The sequence below is a fragment of the Oncorhynchus masou genome, chromosome 30, assembly GCF_036934945.1.
Source record: "Oncorhynchus masou masou isolate Uvic2021 chromosome 30, UVic_Omas_1.1, whole genome shotgun sequence".
Lineage (NCBI taxonomy): Eukaryota > Metazoa > Chordata > Actinopteri > Salmoniformes > Salmonidae > Oncorhynchus > Oncorhynchus masou.
This window is the reverse complement of record NC_088241.1, coordinates 22,385,078-22,408,748: the sequence shown is the minus strand read 5'-3', so window position 1 is coordinate 22,408,748 and position 23,671 is coordinate 22,385,078. Positions and strand designations below refer to the sequence as shown.

Here is a 23,671-nt window from a genome sequence, read left to right as displayed (position 1 = left end):
GTTATTAATATCTGTGGCATTCCCATTAACCTTGCTGTGAAGCGGTGCCGCAGAGGTGGTAGAGGGCTCTTATTACGGGGTGTGAGGGTCTAGGGGTGAGGGGAGGGTGGGCGACTGGGCTGGAGGTGCAGGATCCCGCCTCCAGGACCGTACCTCGGCACTAGCATATGTCCCAATGGACCCAGGTCTGCCCAGGAAAAAGGCTAACAGATGGTATGTGTGTGTGTCTGTAAAAGAGAACTCAGGGCAGAGGGTGGGAGGGATGCTACTGCAAGAGGTGGTAGGTACAGTGACTGGGCTCTCACAGGGGCTGAAGGTTCTCCACACAATGATGCAGAACATACAGTAGCACACCACAGGAATAGCAAAACAGTGTTCTACGCCAACGCAATGCTACTTACTTATAAACAGCCTACACACGGAATAGGGAATTCACTCAAGCATTGTACTGTGCAAATTCCGAGCTATTATAACATTGACATTGGCATGGATGCATATGAGAAACATATTAGTGGAGCGTGATACCAGTATGAAGAAAGAATTAATGGAAGGCAGTGGAAACTATATTAAATGGTTTACGGTCAGAACATGTTATGTGACACGTCTTACAGAACACGTTTAATAACGCATTATCGATAAAGTCTGAGTGAAATAACCGTCTGTACTAAATTGAACACACAGGCAAGTGTACGCACACACCATGATAAACCCTCAAAATAATCCCACCACACCAACCAGGACTTGTAAAAATGTAATTATGACAAAATCAATGGCACTAACTGAATCCCTTCCAAGTTTGACCTCATAAACGCTTGGTGAGCTGAAACATTACTGAAACAACAATACTAGGCTGAAACCTTTTCCCTCCCAAATCAGTCAGCCACCATCTTGTTTTTTTATTTCTTTACAGAAATCCTGAAGGCATCTTTCTGTCGATGCGACTAGATCATGATTGATTCCAGAGAAGACCAATCCAGTCTGGCTAATTGAGAAAACACCTGAACTGTAGCCACATTTGTCTTGTCTGATTCAAAGAGGCTCTGTCTCGTATCCAGATCAATTTTGATCACAGCTGTCAAAGTGAAAAGAACATTCAGAGATTCATCATGTTACACCTGTGGGTGTATATCAACATCATAAGTAATAAACGCTGTGTTTTCTTTACACTGCTGGTTAACAGTACTGTTCATTTTGCATATTTCTATAGACACAGATCTCTTTGCAGCTTCACTAGTCTGGGTCTTCAGAAGTCTGAGTTTGTCTTTTTTTAGCACTACATCATATTTAGCTGTACGTTCTGCATTCACATTTCACTTAGTTCCCTCTAGACTGGGAACAGTAGGTTCTCAACAGTAAAAAAAAAATTTAAAAAATCCCACAAAATCAGTCTCTTACCATTGATAATATTTTTGGGGGCAGATATTGACTTGTCAGCAAAACTATCCCGTACTAGAGTACTGTTGCCTGACATTAGGCAGCTAATTGCCCTTTTCCGACACCTTCATTATTTTTAATGGGAATCGGGGGTCTGCTGACCGTATAAAGGTTGCGTCGATACAGCCAGTGCTCTGTGACATAATGTGATGTTATGTCGCTCTAACCTGGATTTAAATACTATTTGAAATATTCACAATTATTATTTTATTTGTATTTTTTTTATAGCCTGCCTGGAGTGTTAGATGGGCGGGTTTGAAGTTTTGGGACAATTTTATTGGTTCTATTGAGTCAGGCAAGGTCAATGGCACATAGATATCATAGAAATGATTAAAGAGACATATCATTTAACCTAGGTTTGCTGAGATGCTGATTAAGAGACTTCAGGGAAAATAAACTTTCTTGATTGTGTTAGTTAGGATTAGGGCGTATTAGAATATGCCTCAATCTACACTGCATCTATAATTCATGGATATCAAATAAGATTGGGGAGAATGTGTTACGCTCCGAATGAAGTTATAATTTGCATGCTGAAATAACTGCATTAATTATGAATTCCTTTATTTCTGGAATGTACTGTAAATCTTAGCCTCATTTATTGTAAGCCTCATTTATCAAGTATGCTTATTCACAGCTGAACTAATTAAGAATAATCCGAAACTATATGTGCTATATAGGCTAGCTATAGCTCATTCTATGTGCTATATAGGCTAGCTATAGCTTATTATATGTGATATATAGGCTAGCTGTAGCTCATTCTATGTGCTATATAGGCTAGCTATAGCTCATTCTATGTGCTATATAGGCTAGCTATAGCTCATTCTATGTACTATATAGGCTAGCTATAGGTCATTATATGTGCTATATAGGCTAGCTATAACTCATTCTATGTGCTATATAGGCTAGCTATAACTCATTCTATGTGCTATATAGGCTAGCTATAGGTCATTCTATGTGCTATATAGGCTAGCTATAGGTCATTATATGTGCTATATAGGCTAGCTACAGCTCATTCTATGTGCTATATAGGCTAGCTATAGCTCATTCTATGTGCTATATAGGCTAGCTACAGCTCATTCTATGAGCTATATAGTTCACTGCTCAGAATTGATCAAAGTCAGAGCTTGATTAGAGCTCCAGATTTTTATTATTTAAATCACACGTTCATCCCTAGGGCAACAGTACACAACCATACACAATTTTAGATTATAATTATGGAATTATCCTCACACACAGACTAAGGCATCTTTTTGGATGGAGGCGGACATTTTCAAAACAACCAGAACCCTACAAGACAATACTGTCAAAAGACTAGAATGCGTGATTGGAATTCTCTGCATGCGGCAATCCACAACATCCTGTTAGAAAACCCCTCTTCTGTCCTCCCCACCACACAATACACTAATGGAATCTCACTCTAACGTGCATTACTGAACTGGCAAGACAACACAGACGTTTAGCAAGTGTGGTATCTAACACCACATCCAATTAGTTAGAAATATTACCACATAATAACCTGGCCCAATCTCCGTTTTAACCCAATTACAGGACTATTGCCACACAAATCACTCAGAGCAATCTCACCTTAAATCAAATTACGGGAAACATCACAAAACAATAAATAATTTACTTCTCCCTATCATCTCATTCCAAATGAATTAGTGTCGGAATATGGGAATATTTTAGATCAGACACATGCCAAGATTTTTTCATACCTATTAATCAAATACCCACTGGTAATAGAGGGAGAGGAATCTTTTCATACCGGTGTAAAACAGCTCCTGTAAGTGTCGTTAGGGAGCTGTCAGAGTGAAATGTGCGGTGAAAATCCTGCCTGACTGAGTCTTTACTGTCAGATGCGTGCGGCTAACATGGACTCTTTATTACCAGAAAATCCCACTGGCACCTTCACAGCTGGAACAGCCGACCACATGCCAGCCCTAAATGACAACAAAATTGCCATGATTCTCTTCATGGTGGCAGAAAAGTGGCACAGTGATGGTGAGTAGGGGGCATTGCACTGCGCCCACCACCGCCTACCCACTGTGCATCATGCTGGATTGCCTTACCAATTATGTTGCTTCCCGAAATGGTACGAGTCCCACAGTCCCGCTGCTAACCCACTCACACAACCCACTATTTCCTATACACAGGCAATTTAAAAAGGGATATTTCACAGGGTATGTGGTGGGCTTATTTGGCCATTGGCGGTCTCACCAAGCTCATAACCACTTATTGTCATGCAGTGTGCAGTGGCACCCGGACTGCAAGAGCATCTTATTAGAATGATTTGAGGTATGTGCCTCCCTGGAACGGATCCCTAATGAGTTGAATATCACATTAGCGCCAAATCCTTACCGCCGCAATATCACATATCAACTGACCCTGAAACAGTTTTACAACGCCCACTCGCCGAGAATAGTTTTTTATTGGCAGGGATAAAACCTGCCATTTACTACTTAATCGAATCATCTGTCCCGCGAATCAGTCCACCTCGATCACCGCCTGTTTCCATCCTTTTCCTTCCCTCCTCCTCCTCCCTCTTGCCATCTGTCTCTCTTTCTCCCACTCCCTCTCTCTATGCACCCTTCTTCAATCATATTCTCATAACTCTTATTCTCTCCGGCCTGTCCACTTTCATATACTCTTTATCTCTCTAGCTCCTTCCCCCTGTCTCCCACTCACTCCCTTTGAATTAAACAGTACATAGTAGAACATCTCATTCCAAAATCATATGGGCATTAATATGGAGTCGGTTATCCCTTTGGTGCTACAACAGCCTCCGCTCTTCTGGGAAGGCTTTCCACTAGATGTTGGAAATTTGCTGCTGGGACTTGCTTCCATTCAGCCACAAGAGCATTAGTGAGGTCGGGCACTGGTGTCGGGCGATGATGCCTGGCTCGCAGTCGGCATTCCATTTCATCCTAAAAGTGTTCGATGGGGTTGAGGTCAGGGCTCTGTGCTGGCCAGTCAAGTTATTCTACACCGAACTCGACAAACCATTTCTGTATGGACCTTGCTTTGTACATGTGGGCATTGCATGTTGAAACAGGAAAGGGCCTTCTTCAAACTGTTGCCACAAAGTTGGAAGCACAGAATCGTCTAGAATGTCATTGTATGCTGTAGTGTTAAGATTTCCCTTAACTGGAAAGAAGGGGCCTAGTCCGAACCGTCAAAAACAGCCCCAGACCATTATTCCTCCTCCACCAAACTTGACAGTTGGCACTATGCATTGGGGCAGGAAGCGTTCTCCTGGTATCCACCAATCCCAGATTCGTCCGTTGGATTGCCAGATGGTGATGCGTGATTCATCACTCCAGAGAACACGTTTCCACTGCTCCAGAGTCCAATGGCTGCAAGCTTTACACCACTCCAGCAGATGCTTGGCATTGCACATGGTGATTGTAGACTTGTGAAGGCTGCTCGGCCATGGAAACCCATTTCATGAAGCTCCCGTCAAACAGTTATTGTGCTGGCGTTGCTTCCAGAAACAGTTTGGAACTCAGTAGTGAGTGTTGCATCCGAAGACAGACGAGTTTTACACGCTACATGCTTCAGCACTCGGCGGTCACATTCTCTGAGCTTGTGTGTCTTACCACTTCGCGGCTGAGCCGTTGCTCTTAGACATTTCCACTTCACAATAACAGCACTTACAGTTGACTAGGGCAGCTCTAGCAGGCGAGACATTGGACAAACTGACCTGTTGGAAACCCTAACCCTATGACGGTGCCACGTTGAAAGTCACTGAGCTCTTCAGTAAGGCCATTCTACTGCCAATGTTTGTTTATGGAGATTACATGGCTGTGTGCTCGATTTTACGCATATCAGCAACGGGTGTGGCTCAAATAGCCCAATCCACTCATTTGAAGGGGTGTCCACATACTTTTGTATATACATATACAGTACATATACAGTATAGTGTATAATGCTCCCCATGTCGTGAGTCACTCACCTTGTCTCTCACCCTGTCTCTCACCCTGTCTCTTGCTCCCTCTCTCTGTCTATGTACATCTGGCACTCTCTCTCCCACTCCCTCTATCTGGTTCTCTCTCTCCCACTCCCTCTATCCGGTTCCTCTCTCCCACTCCCTCTATCTGGTTCCCTCTCTCCCACTCCCTCTATCTGGTTCCCTCTCTCCCACTCCCTCTATCTGGTTCCCTCTATCTGGTTCCCTCTCTCCCACACCCTCTATTTGGTTCCCTCTCTCCCACTCCCTCGATCTGGTTCCCTCTCTCCCACTCCCTCTATCTGGTTCTCTCTCTCCCACTCCCTCTATCTGGTTCCCTCTCTCTCCTGGTTCCCTCTCTCCCACTCCCTCTATCTGGTTCCCTCTCCCACTCCCATCTGGTTCCTCTCTCCCACTCCCTCTATCTGGTTCCCTCTCTCCCACTCCCTCTATCTGGTTCCCTCTCCCACCCACTCCCTCTATCTGGTTCCCTCTCTCCCACTCCCTCTATCTGGTTCCCTCTCTCCCACTCCCTCGACTCCCTCTCTCCCATCTGGTTCCCTCTCTCCCACTCCCTCTATCTGGTTCCCTCTCTCCCACTCCCTCTATCTGGTTCCTCTCTCCCATCTGGTTCCCTCTCTCCCACTCCCCTCTCCCACTCTCTCTCTCCCATCCCTCTATCTGGTTCCCTCTCTCCCACTCCCTCTATCTGGTTCCCTCCTCCCACTCTCTCCCACTCCCTCTATCTGGTTCCCTCTCTCCCACTCCCTCTATCTGGTTCCCTCTCTCCCATCCCTCTATCTGGTTCCCTCTCTCCCACTCCCTCTATCTGGTTCCTCCCACTCCCTCTATCTCCCACTCCCCCCTCTATCTGGTTCCCTCTCTCCCACTCCCTCTATCTGGTTCCCTCTCTCCCATCTGGTTCCCTCTCTCCCACTCCCTCTATTCTGGTTCCCTCTCTCCCACTCCCTCTGGTTCCCTCTCCCCACTCCCTATCTGGTTCCCTCTCTCCCACTCCCTCTATCTGGTTCCCTCTCTCCCACTCCCTCTATCTGGTTCCCTCTCTCCCACTCCCTCATCTCCCTCTCCCACTCCCTCTATCTGGTTCCCTCTCTCCCACTCCCTCTATCTGGTTCCCTCTCTCCCACTCCCTCTATCTGGTTCCTCTCTCCCACTCCCTATCTGGTTCTCCTCCCACTCCCTCTATCTGGTTCCCTCTCTCCCACTCCCTCTATCTGGTTCCCTCTCTCCCACTCCCTCTATCTGGTTCCCTCTCTCCCACTCCCTCTATCTGGTTCCCTCTCTCCCACTCCCTCTATCTGGTTCCCTCTCCCTCCCACTCCCCACTCCCTATCTGGTTCCCTCTCTCCCACTCCCTCTATCTGGTTCCCTCTCTCCCACTCCCTCTATCTGGTTCCCTCTCTCCCACTCCCTCTATCTGGTTCCCTCTCTCCCACTCCCTCTATCTGGTTCCCTCTCTCCCACTCCCTCTATCTGGTTCCCTCTCTCCCACTCCCTCTATCTGGTTCCCTCTCTCCCACTCCCTCTATCTGGTTCCCTCCCCCTCTATCTGGTTCCCTCTATCTGGTTCCCTCTCTCCCACTCCCTCTATCTGGTTCCCTCTCTCCCTCTCCTCTCCCCCTCCCTCTATCTGGTTCCCTCCCACTATCTGGTTCCCTCTCTCCCACTCCCTCTATCTGGTTCCCTCTCTCCCACTCCCTCTATCTGGTTCCCTCTCTCCCATCCCTCTATCTGGTTCTCTCTCTCCCTCCCTCTATCTGGTTCCCTCTCTCCCATCTCTATCTGGTTCCCTCTCTCCCACTCCCTCTATCTGGTTCCCTCTCTCCCACTCCCTCTATCTGGTTCCCTCTCTCCCACTCCCTCTATCTGGTTCCCTCTCTCTCCCATCTGGTTCCCTCTCTCCCATCCCTCTATCTGGTTCCCTCTCTCCCTCCTGGTTCTCCTCCCCACTCTATCTGGTTCCCTCTCTCCCACTCCCTCTCCCACTCTATCTGGTTCCCTCTCTCCCACTCCCTCTATCTGGTTCTCTCTCTCCCACTCCCTCTATCTGGTTCCCTCTCCCCACTCCCTCTATCTGGTTCCCTCTCCCACTCCCTCTATCTCCCTCTCCCATCTGGTTCCCTCTCTCCCACTCCCTCTATCTGGTTCCTCTCTCCCACTCCCTCTATCTGGTTCCCTCTCTCCCACTCCCTCTATCTGGTTCTCTCTCTCCCACTCCCTCTATCTGGTTCCCTCCCACTCCCTCTATCTGGTTCCCTCTCTCCCACTCCCTCTATCTGGTTCCCTCTCTCCCACTCCCTCTATCTGGTTCCCTCTCTCCCACTCCCTCTATCTGGTTCCCTCTCTCCCACTCCCTCTATCTGGTTCCCTCTCTCCCACTCCCTCTATCTGGTTCCCTCTCTCCCACTCCCTCTATCTGGTTCCCTCTCTCCCACTCCCTCCCACTCCCCACTCTATCTGGTTCCCTCTCTCCCCCTCTATCTCCCTCTATCTGGTTCCCTCTCTCCCACTCCCTCTATCTGGTTCCCTCTCTCCCACTCCCTCTATCTGGTTCCCTCTCTCCCACTCCCTCTATCTGGTTCCCTCTCTCCCACTCCCTCTATCTGGTTCCCTCTCTCCCACTCCCTCTATCTGGTTCCCTCTCTCCCACTCCCTCTATCTGGTTCCCTCTATCCCTGGTTCTCTCCCATCCCTCTATCTGGTTCCCTCTCTCCCACTCCCTCTATCTGGTTCCCTCTCTCCCACTCCCTCTATCTGGTTCCCTCTCTCCCACTCCCTCTATCTGGTTCCCTCTCTCCCTCCCTCCTATTTGGTTCCCTCTATCTCTATCTGGTTCCCTCTCTCCACTCCCTCTATCTGGTTCCCTCTCTCCCACTCCCTCTATCTGGTTCCCTCTCTCCCACTCCCTCTATCTGGTTCTCTCTCTCCCACTCCCTCTATCCGGTTCCCTCTCTCCCACTCCCTCTATCTGGTTCTCTCTCTCCCACTCCCTCTATCCGGTTCCCTCTCTCCCACTCCCTCTATCTGGTTCCCCCTCTCCCACCCATGTTTGCCATTACCTCTCTCTCTCTCTCTCTGTCTATCTCTCTCTCTCCCTCTCTCCATCCCTCTCATTCTCCATCTTTTGGCTCGAGGAGGAGTGTACGAGCTGCTGAAATTTTTATTGATCTGTTTTTCTCTGCTTTATTTATTTCCCACCCTCCCTTTTGCCATCTATTCCTCTCTCCCACCTACCTTCCCTCCTCTCCTTCCCTCCTCCGACCCCAACAACATCCAGCCCAGATAGACCAAGAGAGGCAGTGGAAGGACTAAAAACCACAACATGACACCATGATTTAGCATTCATTGCATCTCGGCACATAGTTTTACCACTGTGAACAACACTAGAGTTGCCGGAGATGTGTGTGGGCTAAAAACAACTTCTGGCAAGTTGAGCACTTGACAGACAGTATTTGTTACGGCAGGATATTTTTTGCATTAGTTGCAGCCTGTAGTTGCACTGTCAACAACACAAGAGGTGTAAGGACGTGCGAAGGACAAGACTATGCTGTAGCATGAAAACAGCTTCTGACAAGCTGAGTGCTTAACAGATAGTATTTCTGAAAGCAGTGGAACAGTGGAGGCTCCTCAGAGGAGGAAAGGTGAGGACCATCCTACTAAGTCGTTTTCATAAGAAATAAAAATGGTGAAACATTTAAAAAAAGTTATATATTTTTTGTAAAACTGTCCTAAATATATTCACAGCTGACCAAAGAACTGATTAAGAAACACTGGTTTGCAATGAAAGTCTACAGTAGCCTCAACAGCACCCTCTAGGGTAGCACTATTGTGTAGCCGAAGGACAGCGAGTTTCACTCTGGATACATTGCATAGACGTGTGTGTGTGTCTGTGTGTGTGTCCCAATATTCAGAACAGGTAAATTCGTCACCCCCAATCATTTCTTCAAAATCAAAAATCAAAATATTGTTTTTTTTTTTTTGGGGGGGGGGGGTAGGGGTTGGAGTTCATGGGCCCCCCAGATAGCATATGAAGATGTCATAAGCAATGGCAACATGTGTAGAATTGCAGGTAATTAAGGTTGACTTGGGTACGAAAACGGTCCAACTCCTCCTCTTTCTCAATTTTCAAACAGCAATGAAGTGTGCCTTTGGTGATTCATTGATGTGTCATTCTTGTCATGCAGCCGTGACTGACGTAGCTACTTCGTTAGCTAAGCTAGCCACTTGTAGCTAACCAGTAACTCCTCCAATATGTGTTGATGTAATTTCACAGGATTTGTTTTTGGACGGAAGATGTAGAGAGTGGTAAAGAAATTTCATTTCTGTAGCCAAATATCTTATTCATCCATTTTTTAAGCATTATATTACCAGGTATAATGGTGCATTGATCATTTATACAGTTTAAAGACTGTATATTTATAGTTATTTTACATAAAGTACATAAAGTAACTGTCCAGTGTTTCCAGATTTCTATTAAATGTGACCTATAATTAATTACAATATGAGTGAAATAGTTTTCATTCCAAAACATAGTAATTAAGTATGTTAAAAAGCATATTTTCTGTGTTGGAATGGTGTGGGCGTACCCCAACAACAGAATGATCTGGGCATATATCGGTCATTAAAAATATTCATGTGAGTAAACTAGCACTAGATCAGCAGTAGCGCTAGCACAGCAGTAGTATAGTAACAATAGTAGGGTATTCTGTCTGCCACTAGTTTTGAATTAATTCCATCAAAACGATTTTGAGGTAAATTGATCAAATTGTTTGTAATTTAGAAAAAGGTTTTATATATAATCCAATTAAGTTAGATCCATTTATTTTATATATTTAGTACCAGTCAAAAGTTTTTGGGTTACTATGTGTTATTTCATAGTTTTGATATCGTCACTATTATTCTACAATGTAGAAAATAGTACAAATAAAGGAAAACCCTTGAATGAGTAGATGTGTAATTTAGGCACTGGCTCGCCCAGTTAGCTAACTAGCAACCTCCCTTGCAGAAAGTCTAAAGTGAAATAAATGCTAGCCAACTAGTTAGCATAAGCTAATGTCTGCTAGCATAGCTAGCTAACCCCCAGTTAGCTGTCTAAGGATTAGGGTTAGGGGTCAGAGTTAGAATAAGGGCCCGTGTTAGGATTAGGATAGGAGTTAGGGTTAGGTTAGTGTCAAAATAAGAGTTAGGGTTAGGGTTAGATTAAGTGTCACTTCTCCACAGTTCCTAAAACACTTTTCATTTATTTTATTTTCAGGTGAGAGTTTACAAGAAATGATCTGACAAAGAGGTGCTTCATTGTGCCCTGAATTCAATTGAAAATGGGTAGGGCATTGAGGCAGAGTCCGGTGCTTTTAATATGCCACCCAAAACCATAAGGCGCCACCGAGACAAGCAGATCAAAACCCCAGTCCACAGCCACAGCTCAGTCTTCACTGAGCCCTTTTCGGACTTACATCATAGGATGTCCAAAAACGTGCCTTTGACCCAGCGGAGAGGATGGGGATCCAAAACACATTCAATAAAGAAAGGCGGTTGGCAGGCATAGACTGGTTTTACGGATTTATGAAGCGGCACCTAGAATAATCCATCCATATCCCACAAGCAACCAGTCTGGTTCGAGCTGTTTGTGCGTGTGTGTGTGTGTGTGTGTGTGTGTGTGTGTGTGTGTGTGTGTGTGTGTGTGTGTGTGTGTGTGTGTGTGTGCGCGTGTGTGTGTGTGTGCACGTGTGCGTGTGTGTTTAATCAATATTTAATCTGTTATATTCCCAAAAATGTATAAATATTACAAACTATTTGAAAACCGTTTGCTCTTGAATTTCATTTGAGAGACGGCTGCGATTTAAAATCTTCTTCAAATGAATGAGTTTAGTTTAACTGTACATAATGAAGTGTAAGGAAAAGGTGAAAGAAGTATGACAATTAACTGTACATGCAGGTGTGGTTAAAATACAAATAGGGACACTTCTGTGAAACCCTATGGGGGGGCATTTTACCCCAGTAGCTGGTCAAATGCCCCTTTCTTTAAAAAAATATATAAAAAAATGTAAATAACATAAAAAATCTGTCAACTGTAGTAATTTATTATCCTTTATAGCATGGCCATCATCCAACCACATTGGGGGTTACCCCATGTTACCTTATTAGTATTGCAATAAAATGGATTCTGATTATGAATCTAATGTTATCTCAAAGTAATTATAGTGCTTCTGCGGTATCATATCCCAGTGGTAAATATTACCATGGTTAACCGGGTGCGTGGAGAGTACTCTAACAGACCACAATAGAGCAGCAGGGTGGAAACTAATGTTTGTCTCCCCTGTGTTGTTGTACAAATTAACACACTCCTTCACACAGCCAAACACAAGACAATTACGCATTTGCAAACACACACACACACACACACACACACATGCACACACACCCACAGTCCCATCAGGCATGGACCAGGCTGCATTAGTTTCCTAAGCCTCTTCCATTGATTTGCCAGCGAAGCTTCTTGTCTCTGGTAATGAGGACAGGGAGAGAAGCGGGACCCGGGTCCCTCACAGCTCCCACAGGAGAAAGAAGCAGCGGCTGCTCTAATCTGAATTGTGTTTCCAACGATGCTAACTCCCTCACACAAAAAGACAAGAGATAGAGGGGGGTCAAATCTCTCCCTCTCCTATCTCTCTCTGTCTCTCTCTGTCTCTCTCCAGATAGCTCAATCTACATGCCCTGGCTAAAGCCTCGGCACCGCCGAGACAAAAAGAGAGGAATGAGGACTTAGCCTGTGCCAGAGACATATTCGATTTTCCCTATGTGCCTGTATTGATAAGAGATCAATGAAAGTTATTTATGTGCACAAATGTGCATGAATATATAGATGTTCGTCTCTACCTCTTTAGGCAGGGCGCTCCTGGCTCCGATGGGCTTCATTGATTTACTGTTCACACCTTCACTGGGGGAATTGTTTAAATTCATCTTGCGGGTGGCCCTATAAAGGCGGCGTTTGAGTGTGTGTGTGTATATAACCGTGTGGGCGCGCGTTCGTGTGTGTGTGTGGGGGGTGGGGTGGGGGTGGGGGTTTGTGGTATACAGTATATATCCCACTTCTCTCTGCCTCTACATCCATTCTGCTGCCACTTGAATTGCGTTTCTCTTCCTGCGTTAAATAAAACATAGGCCTTTTTCCATTACTATTAGGTTGAGGGCCCATTGCTCATGCACATATTCATGCACAGGGCAGCGCTGGCCGCTGGGGTTGAGCTGGGAATAGGACAAGGAGGCGGGGTGGAAGAGAAGGGAAGTATTACACTGTATTACTGTAATTAAACACAGTAAAAGAACCTGTCCCACATTGAAAGTGATCCTGGTTCATTTCCATTGCATTGAACTCCATATATAATAACTGTGATTATAATTACAAACAAGCTGGCTGTAATCACTATTTATGGGACTGACACTTAAGTATAATTGCCTCGCCAGACCCAATATGGGGGGCCAGTGAAGTGTTTATCAAAACTCACAGCAGGAAATCTACAGGGCAATGAGGTGAGGGAGCACTGCCCATCCCCCATCACCCCCTTATCCTCTCCGCACTCAGAGCGCCCATCTCGAGTTTGACCCCAAGTCACTGTTCCAGCCTGAAAGCCACTAACATTACAACACCATTCCAGAGGCCAGCATCTCACCTCCCTCACCCGGGTGAAAACAATCCAAATACCCACAGAAACATATTTGGATGTAGATATGGATGGAATTGCCCCGAAGGCCAGTCATGTTTAAGCCAAGATAAGGTCAGTAATAAGCAGGGGTGGAAAAGTGGAAGATTCCACAGAAATGCTTGGGGCCATTCTCTCCATGGTGCCCCTCTCCATAGCAACACTTCCTGATTTGGTTTGAACCACACAAGGCTATCTGTCAATTCTCCATCCAGCATGAGTGATACGGTGGAAGCACATCATCCATAGCACAAACCCCAGTACACAGTCTCACATTCCCCACATACAACTGGAAAACACTTTGTGGCAATTGTTCATGTAAAAAGGGCCTTTATAAAAATCAAATTGAAAATGTGAAATAGCACACAGCCCACTTGTTTCATGTAAGGTCACTGCTATATATACAGTTGAAGTCGGAAGTTTACATACACTTAGGTAGGAGTCATTACAACTAATTTTTCAACCTCTCCATAAATTTCTTGTTAACAAACTATAATTTTGGCAAGTCGGTTAGGACATCTACTTTGTACATGACAAGTAATTTTTCAGACAATTGTTTACAGACAGATTATTTCACTTATAATTCACTGTATCACAATTCCAGTGGGTCAGAAGTTTACATACACTAAGTTGACTGTGCCTTTAAACAGCTTGGAAAATTCCAATTCCAAAATTATGTAATGGCTTTAGAAGATTCTGATAGGCTAATTGAAATCATTTGAGTCAATTGGAGGTGTACCTGTGGATGTATTTCAAGGCCTACCTTCAAACTCAGTGCCTCTTTGGTTAACATCATGAGAAAATCAAAAGAAATCAGCCAAGACCTCAGATAAAGAATTGTAGACCTCCACAAGTCTGGTTCATCCTTGGGAGCAATTTCCAAATGCCTGATAGTACCAGGTTCATCTGTACAAACAATAGTACGCAAGTATAAACACCATGCGACCACGCAGCTGTCATACCACTCAGGAAGGAGACGCGTTCTGTCTCCTAGAGATGAACGTACATTGGTGTGACAAGTGCAAATCAATCCCAGAAACAACAGCAAAGGACCTTGTGAAGATACTGGAGGAAACAGGTACAAAAGCAACATTAAAACAGTAAAACGAGTCCTACATCAACATAACCTGAAAGGCAGCTCAATTAGGAAGAATCCACTGCTCCAAAACCGCCATAAAAAACTGAATATGGTTAGGAGCTGCACACGTGGACAAAGATGGTACTTTTTGTAGAAATGTCCTCTGGTCTGATGAAACAAAAATAGAACTGTTTGGCCATAATGACCATTGTTATGTTTGGAGGAAAAAGGGAGAGGCTTGCAAGCCGAAGAACACCATCCCAACCGTGAAGCACGGGGGTGGCAGCATCATGTTGTGGGGGTGCTTTGCTGCAAGGGGGGCTGGTGCACGTCACAAAAATAGATGGCATCATGAGGAGGAAAAGTATGTGGATATATTGAAGGAACATCTTAAGACATCAGTCAGGAAATAAAGCTTGGTCACAAATGGGTCTTCCAAACGGACGATGACCCCAAGTAAACTTCCAAAGTTTGTGACAAAATGGCTTAAGGATAACAAAGTGAAGGTATTGGAGTGGCCATCACAAGCCCCGATATCAATCCTATAGAACATTTGTGGGCAGAACTGAAAAAGCAAGGAGGCCTATAAACCTGACTCAGTTACACCAGCTCTGTCAGGAGGAATGGGCCAAAATTCACCCAACTTAATGTGGGAAGCTTGTGGAAGGCTACCCAAAAGGTTTGACCCAAGTTAAACAATTTAAAGGCAATGCTACCAAATACTAATTGAGTGTATGTAAACTTCTGATCCACTGGGAATGTGATGAAAGAATTAAAGGCTGAAATAAATCATTCTCTCTACTATTATTCTGACATTTCACATTCTTAAAATGAAGTGGTGATCCGAGCTGACCTAAAACAGGGAATTTTTACTGGGATTAAATGTCAGGAATTGTGAAAACTGAGTTTAAGTGTATTTGGCTAAGGTGTACGTAAACTTCCGACTTCAACTGTACTTCCCTCAGCATCCAGCATCCCTACTTTTCTTTCCAAAAGAGCAACTCCAAGAGACCCAAACCCCGGGCTTCTCAGTCTCACATCCAATGGTGTCTGGCAACAGATGAAGAAGAACCGAGAAAAAGGCAAACAAATACAGGCTCCAAAAAAGAGGAGCATATGCAAGCCAGGCTTGAAGAACAACGGCGGCACAGAAATGGTGGCTTTCAAACGGGGGGAGGCAGGGGAGGAGGAGGGAAGAGGGAGGAGGGAGGCAGAAAAGAGGGGAAGAGAGGCCCCTCCAGATTAGGAGCTCGAGGCATCTGTTGGTGCTGGCACACAGACTCGTCTGCAGCTCTTCATCTCCCAGCCAAAGCCGGTGATTTGACCGAGCACAAACAGGGGGGCCATGCCATCAACATGTGCCACAATGTGCCACACGCCTTGACCCCACTTGTCCCACATATGTCTCTGTAACGAGAGTGATGGCGGGCAACGCAGCGACCCCCCCCTGTTTTACCTGCGCCCGATACGCCCTGTAACACTTCCAGCTACCTGCCCCTGTACCCTTTGATTCATTATGGACACCTTTTGTCCTGTGGATGCTAGTTTGGAGTAGATCGGAGCTAGAAGCATCTGTTGGGTTGTTTGAGAATGGCTTCAGTGATGTAAAGGAGAGTATTTTCAAAGGTTAAGGATGACGTGTCGGAGAGGGACAAAAGACTGTAATGTGGAAGAGTAGAGAGAGGTTTATGTAGTGCACCAAATGGATTAGAGAACTTTTGATTGAGCTTGGTCTGCTACCAAGTTAAAGACCAGAGGTCAAATGTCAGGTTACGCTGATATGTGACCTTGACTTGAGGCCATTTCTCTCAGCATACAGATACAGTGGGGAGAACAAGTATTTGATACACTGCCGATTTTGCAGGTTTTCCTACTTACAAAGCATGTAGAGGTCTGTAATTTGTATCATAGGTACACTTCAACTGTGAGAGACGGAATCTAAAACAAAAATCAAAAAGTCACATTGTATGATTTTTAAGTAATTAATTTGCATTTTATTGCATGACATAAGTATTTGATAGATCAGAAAAGCAGAATGTAATATTTGGTACAGAAACCTTTGTTTGCAATTACAGAGATCATACGTTTCCTGTAGTTCTTGACCAGGTTTGCACACACTGCAGCAGGCATTTTGGCCCACTCCTCCATACAGACATTTTCCAGATCCTTTAGGTTTCAGGGCTGTTGCTGGGCAATATGGACCTTCAGCTCCCTCCAAAGATTTTCTATTGGGTTCAGGTCTGGAGACTGGCTAGGCCACTCCAGGGCCTTGAGATGCTTCTTACAGTGCCACTCCTTAGTTGCCCTGGCTGTGTGTTTCGGGTCGTTGTTATGCTGGAAGAACCAGCCACGACCCATCGTCAATGCTCTTACTGGGGGAAGGAGGTTGTTGGCCAAGATCTCGCGATACATGGCCCCATCCATCCTCCCCTCAATACGGTGCAGTCGTCCTGTCCCCTTTGCAGAAAAGCATCCCCAAAGAATGATGTTTCCACCTCCATGCTTCACGGTGTCGTGTCTTTACTATCATTAACTGAAGACTTATAGTTTTTATCAAAGATTCTCTGTAATTAGTTATTACGCGATCAACTGATTAATTAGGAAGTTGGGGCACCAAGGAAAATATTCAGATTACAAAGTTATAATTTCCTAAAATAAATTTTCAGATATTTTATCTGATCAATTAGTCTTCGAATTAATGAATTATTTACTGTACCTCACGTTAGTCTCATTCCAAACGTCATCTGCACGAACCCAGTCTTCACTATGAGTCATCCATACATCAATTGTCTTAAATCATTTATTTATTACTAAGTAATTCACAGAAATGCATAAACAAACAAACAAACAAGGTTAATGTGGTTACATGAAATGAGAATGTGGCCTAGTGGGCTAAACCGGCATGGCGGCTTGTTAGACAAAAGGGGAAGTGGGGGTCAACTAAGAAGTCACTAAAGGGTTAATAATTATAACAATTGAAATCCTAATCCTTTACACATGAACGTTCACTCATTCGGGGACAATTGCAATCAATATATATATATTTACACTCAGTGTGTCGTCTTGATCGCTGGTGAAAAGTTCATTTATTTTGTAGAATTGTCCATCTCTCTCCCTCTCTCTCTCGGTTGTGGTTAGAGGGTATTGTTCAGATTGACATTCTTTATAGAAAGGATTTTTCGGCGGTTGTAGTTCTTCGCGTTCAATGATACCGAATTCCTAGCTGCAGACTAGTAATTAATATCAAAGACTTGTTTGTATTCTTTCGGTATCGATAGGCTAAGAGTTTAACAACGTGGTATGGTTAAAAGATTCAGCAACATGGTCTGCAACCTTTAGCCATCTCGTAATTGAGATAGGCTCTGTCTGCTGATCGAAAACTCGAGTTGGGGTTTTATTCGGAAGGGCTGAAGAGGGCTGTCCCAGGATGTCTGACCCTAACTGGGCTCAGGGGCGGTCCTCTGATTTAGTTCAAATCAAAAGGGAATTGTATTACTCTTCATGAAACAGTCCAAAATCATATTACACAATTATACAAACAGTATCATACTCACTCATTCATCTTATACAACAATTAGATGTAAACCTCATATCTGAGGCTATTATATAAACAGCGTTATGGTAATGTGGCCACACTGTCTCCCATGAGCTTACCAAGTTGTGACAAACGGAACAGTTCGTAGCTGGATTCTTCACCGATCTTTTATACTTTCTCAGGAACATGAAATTTGTTCGTACCTCAAGTTCTGTGAGGTGGAAGGAATTCCTTTGTTCTCCATGAAAATCTACTCTCTCTATACTGTGTGTCCATGAGGAGATTCTCAGGAATTTACGACGTCTCTCTGACCACAGCAACCTAGTTGAAGGAGGAAAGGGGGAGGCAGGGAGAGGGGGATGGGCTTGCTATACCCAAAGAGGCCAACGGCATGACAATGGTTGGGATGGTGTTCTTGGGGTTGTACTCATCCCTCTTCTTCCTCCAAACACGGTGAGTGGAGTTCAGGCCAAAAAGCTCTATTTTTGTCTCATCAGACCACATGACCTTCTCCCATTCCTCCTCTGGATCATCCAGATGGTCATTGGCAAACTTCAGATGGGCCTGGACATGCGCTGGCTTGAGCAGGGGGACCTTGCTTGCGCTGCAGGATTTTAAACCATGACGGCGTAGTGTGTTACTAATGATTTTCTTCGAGACTGTGTTCCCAGCTCTCTACAGGTCATTGACCAGGTCCTGCCGTGTAGTTCTGGGCGGTTCCCTCACCTTCCTCATGATCATTGATGCCCCACAAGGTGAGATCTTGCATGGAGCCCCAGACCGAGGGTGATTGACCGTCATCTTGAACTTCTTCCATTTTCTAATAATTGCGCCAACAGTTGTTGCCTTCTCGCCAAGCTGCTTGCCTATTGTCCTGTAGCCCATCCCAGCCTTGTGCAGGTCTACAATTTAACCGTGATGTCCTTACACAGCTCGCTGGTCTTGGCCATTGTGGAGAGGTTGGAGTCTGTTTGATTGAGTGTGTGGACAGGTGTCTTTTATACAGGTAACGAGTTCAAACAGGTGCAGTTAATACAGGTAATGAGTGGAGAACCGGAGGGATCCTTAAATAAAAACTAACAGGTCTGTGAGAGCCGGAATTCTTACTGGTTGGTAGGTGATCAAATACTTATGTCATGCAATAAAATGCAAATTAATTACTTAAGAATCATACAATGTGATTTTCTGGATGTTTGTTTTAGATTCCGGCTCTCACAGTTGAAGTGTACCTATGATAAAAATTACAGACCTCTACATGCTTTGTAAGTAGGAAAACCTGAAAATCATCATAATACTTGTTCTCCCCCACGGTATGTAATCAGATAGAATGTGTTACTGTGTAGGAGCATGTGCTAGAATGTGAATCTGTACAGTTGCAGGTGCTATGTCTTTGTGCAGGTGCTAGCTTGTGTTGCTGACATACTTACATCATGAGGTCGTAAATAAGCATCTCCTATTCCTAGACCATGAAATATCATCTTTAGCAGCAGTGCAGCATATTTATCCTTACAAGTTAAGTGCTTGCTAACATGAACCTCATAATAAGATACTTACCACAGGTGTCTGTCACTACAGCGATCCTCTTTGTGGAATCTAAATGGTTTAATTTGGTGTGGGGGTGTGGAGTTATATTCACAGGCTTTAGTGAGCTTTCATTGAGAAAATGAGTGGGAAGCAAAGTCTCCCAGTGTGCCATCTCAGACGTAGACGAGAAAGGTTTAGGAGAACCAGGTCCTATTAATTAGGCACCAAACATGAGAAAATTGACTGAAACAGGGAGAGACGTCCTGAACTTGTCCAATGAGAAGTAGTTTTTGTGTTCCATTGTAAAACATTTTGCTACAGGGGCACTCCTCTCTGCCTGAGGAACAAACATATAATTCATTAGGCACCAAACGGATAAAAAACAGACTGAAACAGGGAGGAACTACCTGAACTTGTCCAATAAGTAACATTAGTTTTCATGTTCCGCTGCATTACATTTTGCTACTGTGTGCCATAATGAATACGACCTTGGTTATCACTCTGTCTGAGGATGGAAACTAATGACTTAGCATCTCTCAGTCCAATACAGCCACAGCCATTAAGCCGAAAGGTCCATAGCACATTAGGTGCTCCTCAGAATGCTCACTAGGCGTTGTGCTTAGAGATGCCACAGCTACAACTTCGAACGTCACTGCACAGGTCAGCAGAAGCCATCATGATGTTTGACACTTCGTAGCTAATGGTAATATCCTCCGAACAGAAGTGCTGATCAATGACTAAATGGATGTAGCTTCAATCAAGCAGTGCAAACTTGATTTATAAATGACTCAAATAGCAACGGAGAATGATATGCCCCCTCCCCCCCCCCGCCCCCAGCCCTTACACCCTGTGCACTTTTGTATATCCGAGAGTACTGTACAGGTCTAAGCTCCCTGACAAGCTATAGGAGTACATTTCCATACTTTGCTTATTCAATCCTCACAGATCTACACAGGTGCATAGGATGTAACCGCTATAGGGACTAAGGGTCAATTTGGGAGTGGGAACTCCATCTGACACACTCCAATGAGCGCTACACACGCTCACGTCTTTGGGGCACCTTGCATGATTTAACAGGGAGCTGACCAGGCTTTTAATGGCTGTGTTCCATCCTTCCTCCCTCATCATTCATGCATGCCTCCACATGAGTGGGTGTGTGGCGGTAGCAGCAGCCGGGATACTGGCTACATCATGTTCTAAAGATGGCAATGATATACTCTCAGTCAACTTCATACTCTAGTGTCAATGTACCACGCAGAACAAAGATGACGCTGATATACAGTATTTTCAGTCAACTGCAAACCGTAACTTTTAATGTGCTACACACTAAAACAAGAATATGGCCTCTCTAGGCTACATTCATCAACTGTACAGTTTAGTGCTAGAACATGTGGATATGGTAGGTTTGTAAAATGCAATTTTAGTTCAATAAATTCATATGTCCTTAGAATCTTAAAAGCAGGTTGTGAATTGGTACTGTGAACCCAATATGGGCTATAATCATATGGTTTCATGCTGTTCTGTTTGGTGTTTGTGTCTTTCAGGGCTGTCCATCTGCCCCATTCCTGATGTAGCCTAGGTCCTCCTCGAATCCCACCATAACCAACTGGGTCCTCCACTACTCCTGCCCTGAAGGAACATGGGAGTAGGAATCTACCAGGCCCTGCCTGCATCTGTGAGCAATTATAGCATCTTATTACACTGACACATCAATTATTGTTATTAAGGCCAGGTTATTTATTTAATGTATGATTTCCCACAGGTAATGAGGGAGAGTAATCGAGGCACGCATGTGTGATGTGTGGTTTAATGTGTGGTTTAATATGTGGTTTGCGTCATGGCACTTGCGCAAGGGGCGCACCAGATGTTGGAAGGAGCGCGGGGGGAGGCATAAGAGAATCTACAACAACATCAACAGTGTGCGGATTGAGATACAACAAAACTGCAAGATTGTTATACTATCGGCCACGGTAGGAAATAAAAAGCATAGGGCTGTGACTTATATTGCAATGCTACTTATCTTCCGGCGCTTCATATGACATAGCACTTTTGTGATGCCCAGGTTTCCCTTTCAAGTTTCCCATTGTCCAATTTATGAGGCGCCTCCATCCTTTGTGGAATTAATAACAAAGCATACTGAAATTCCCTATGAATCATCCGGATGTACAAGCGAGCTCCGCAATTACCTTTTAACACGTTAAAAGCAACAGTGGTGGATAAATAACTAGCCACGGCGAGGGAAAGTAGTGAAGGTTACTAGGCTACGCTGTACAGAGTGCCCTATACGTGTTTGAATGCCCCAAGCTCTATATCTCTGCCTATTGTTATCTCTCAACCTTGCAGAAAAGGTTTTTTTGCTACACTCTTCTCAACTGCTTGTACTGCATCGCAAAGTATGTAGGAGCAGTGTGAGCGCTATGTGCACGGGTTACCACCAGATCAATCATGTCACGTATTGGAATGCGCCAGCCTTCTGATAGACCAGAGAGGATGGGAATGGGGTGTCTCGAATTCTGAAGTGAAATATGTTAACATGCACCACTCGTAGGCTACAAGCAAGCTGAAGATGGAGCCGTGCGCTGCGCAAAGGCTGTAGCCTATACCTACCACATGCTAACGCACACTCACAGTTTCATCCACTCACACCTCTCTCGCTCTCTCTCTCGCGCGCGCGCCCTCACGATCTCTCCCTCTCCAAACTGTGAGCAAATGAAAACCGAGTGTGCACTGTAGCACACACACGCATGATTCATAAGCAGGTAGACCCCCATCACGAAGCCTCGGCATTAGTATTCACCTCCAGCACCGTACCAGAGAGAATGGAGGGGAAGATGCATGTATGGACCCAATCCAGCGGCAACACCAAATCAAAGTAGCGTACGAGAACGTACCTTTCGACAGCAGTGCGAGGAGCAAACCAGCGAACACGTTTCGTAAGACTGGGCAGCTCATGTTTTGATGTTTCGATGGATTATTAGTTGTTGTTTTCGTAGTAGAATGCCGCTGTAGTCCCCTTGTATGGAGCCTTTGCAGGAAATTTTTAAAAAGATCTACCTGGTGTGTTTTATTTATGTCCAACAGTAATAACCAACTGCTTTTACATGTGACTGAACAAAAACATGAGTCTATCCCCTTGACTTTTCTCGTTGATGATTCCCCTTAGCCAAAGAAGGGATTGTTGATGTTTTCGAAGACGTAGAGGGAATACCAAATGACAAAATCCTGGTGCAAAAATCTCAAATATTCCAGGCACTGAATTAATGTTGTTTTCAATGGTTTGGAGAGCAAATGTGCTCAAATACGCACCTAGACACTAAGGTAAATACTCAACTGTTTTCTGCCAAATATTCGACAGAACATTGCAAACTAATGTATACAATACTGCGTTCTGTAGTAGACAATTCGTCCCGTAATTAGCCTCCTCTCCTCTATCTCTTGTCGGTATGCAGCGCGTCTTGTCGCCCTGCACTCAATGCATTGCTCCGAGAAACAACAAATGCGAAGCGCGCAAGAAAAGGCATGATTGACAGTTCAAGGAGAACTCCTTTCTTCCAATCATCGCCACCAAGGAAGGGGGCGGGAGCTACTATTGCACTGCAGCCCCTCTTGGAGAGGGTGGGAAAGGACGCGGACTGGCCAATCCGAGCTGCATGGTAGGCGGGTAAAAGCGCGAGGCGAAAACGGCGCGGTGATAATGCAATGTGATTTATAGCAGGCTTAGTCTTGCTGCAGTACTCGGAGAAACAGTGGTCCACAGGGGAAAGGCATAATAACTATACAACAGGGACGGAGGTAGAGTGAGAGCGGCATAGGTGGAGCTACGAGGAATGGGTATCTGAATTGGGCTATTGGATAAAGGGGGAAGGTTCTATTCGGGTTGTTTTGTTGGGCGTAGGCCCAGGGGTTGTCCACATGACCATAGAATGGATGGAGTTCCAATATCTTAGAATGGGAAACATCTTACAGTGAAACATGAATATACCAGTGAACACTTATTATGGAAAAGCAAACCATTTTGATAACAGTTACACCTGAAACTGCACTTGTTGGAAGACCATGCAATTGAGTCCACATGAGCGTTTTGGAATATCACTAGGCCTACTCGTCTAGAAAAAGCAAACTGCATTAATTAAGCAGGGTTTATGCACATGGCTACACGCTCTGCAGTGTTGAAGCATGCAACACCTAATATTCCCTACACATCATATATTCATTCCATTGATAGTCAAATGAAATCAGTTAGAGTCACCCAACAAGCTGTACAAACGTAGATTCAGATTCAGCACCATTGAAGTGGACAGCGACATAACCGGAATATGGAAGTGCAGGACAATTGAGGTGGACAGTGTGCGAATCAGAATTCAGAAGTTCAGGCCCATTGAAGTGGACAGCGACGGAATCGGATTTTGAAAGTTTAGCACCTGGGCAGTGGA

The 23,671-nt window shown here is 44.8% G+C and overlaps 1 protein-coding gene across 1 annotated transcript in view; it reads right to left on the bottom strand.

Moving 5' to 3' along the window:
- The window catches only part of LOC135522369 (igLON family member 5-like), a 154,183-nt gene extending 131,517 nt beyond the window's left edge, over nt 1–22,666 (bottom strand). Inside the window, exon 1 of the mRNA XM_064948548.1 lies at nt 22,130–22,666. Within this exon, the coding sequence (XP_064804620.1) occupies nt 22,130–22,190 (61 nt within the window). The 5' untranslated portion in view covers nt 22,191–22,666. The remainder of the gene's footprint in view (nt 1–22,129) is intronic.
- Between the last annotated feature and the right edge of the window lie 1,005 nt (nt 22,667–23,671).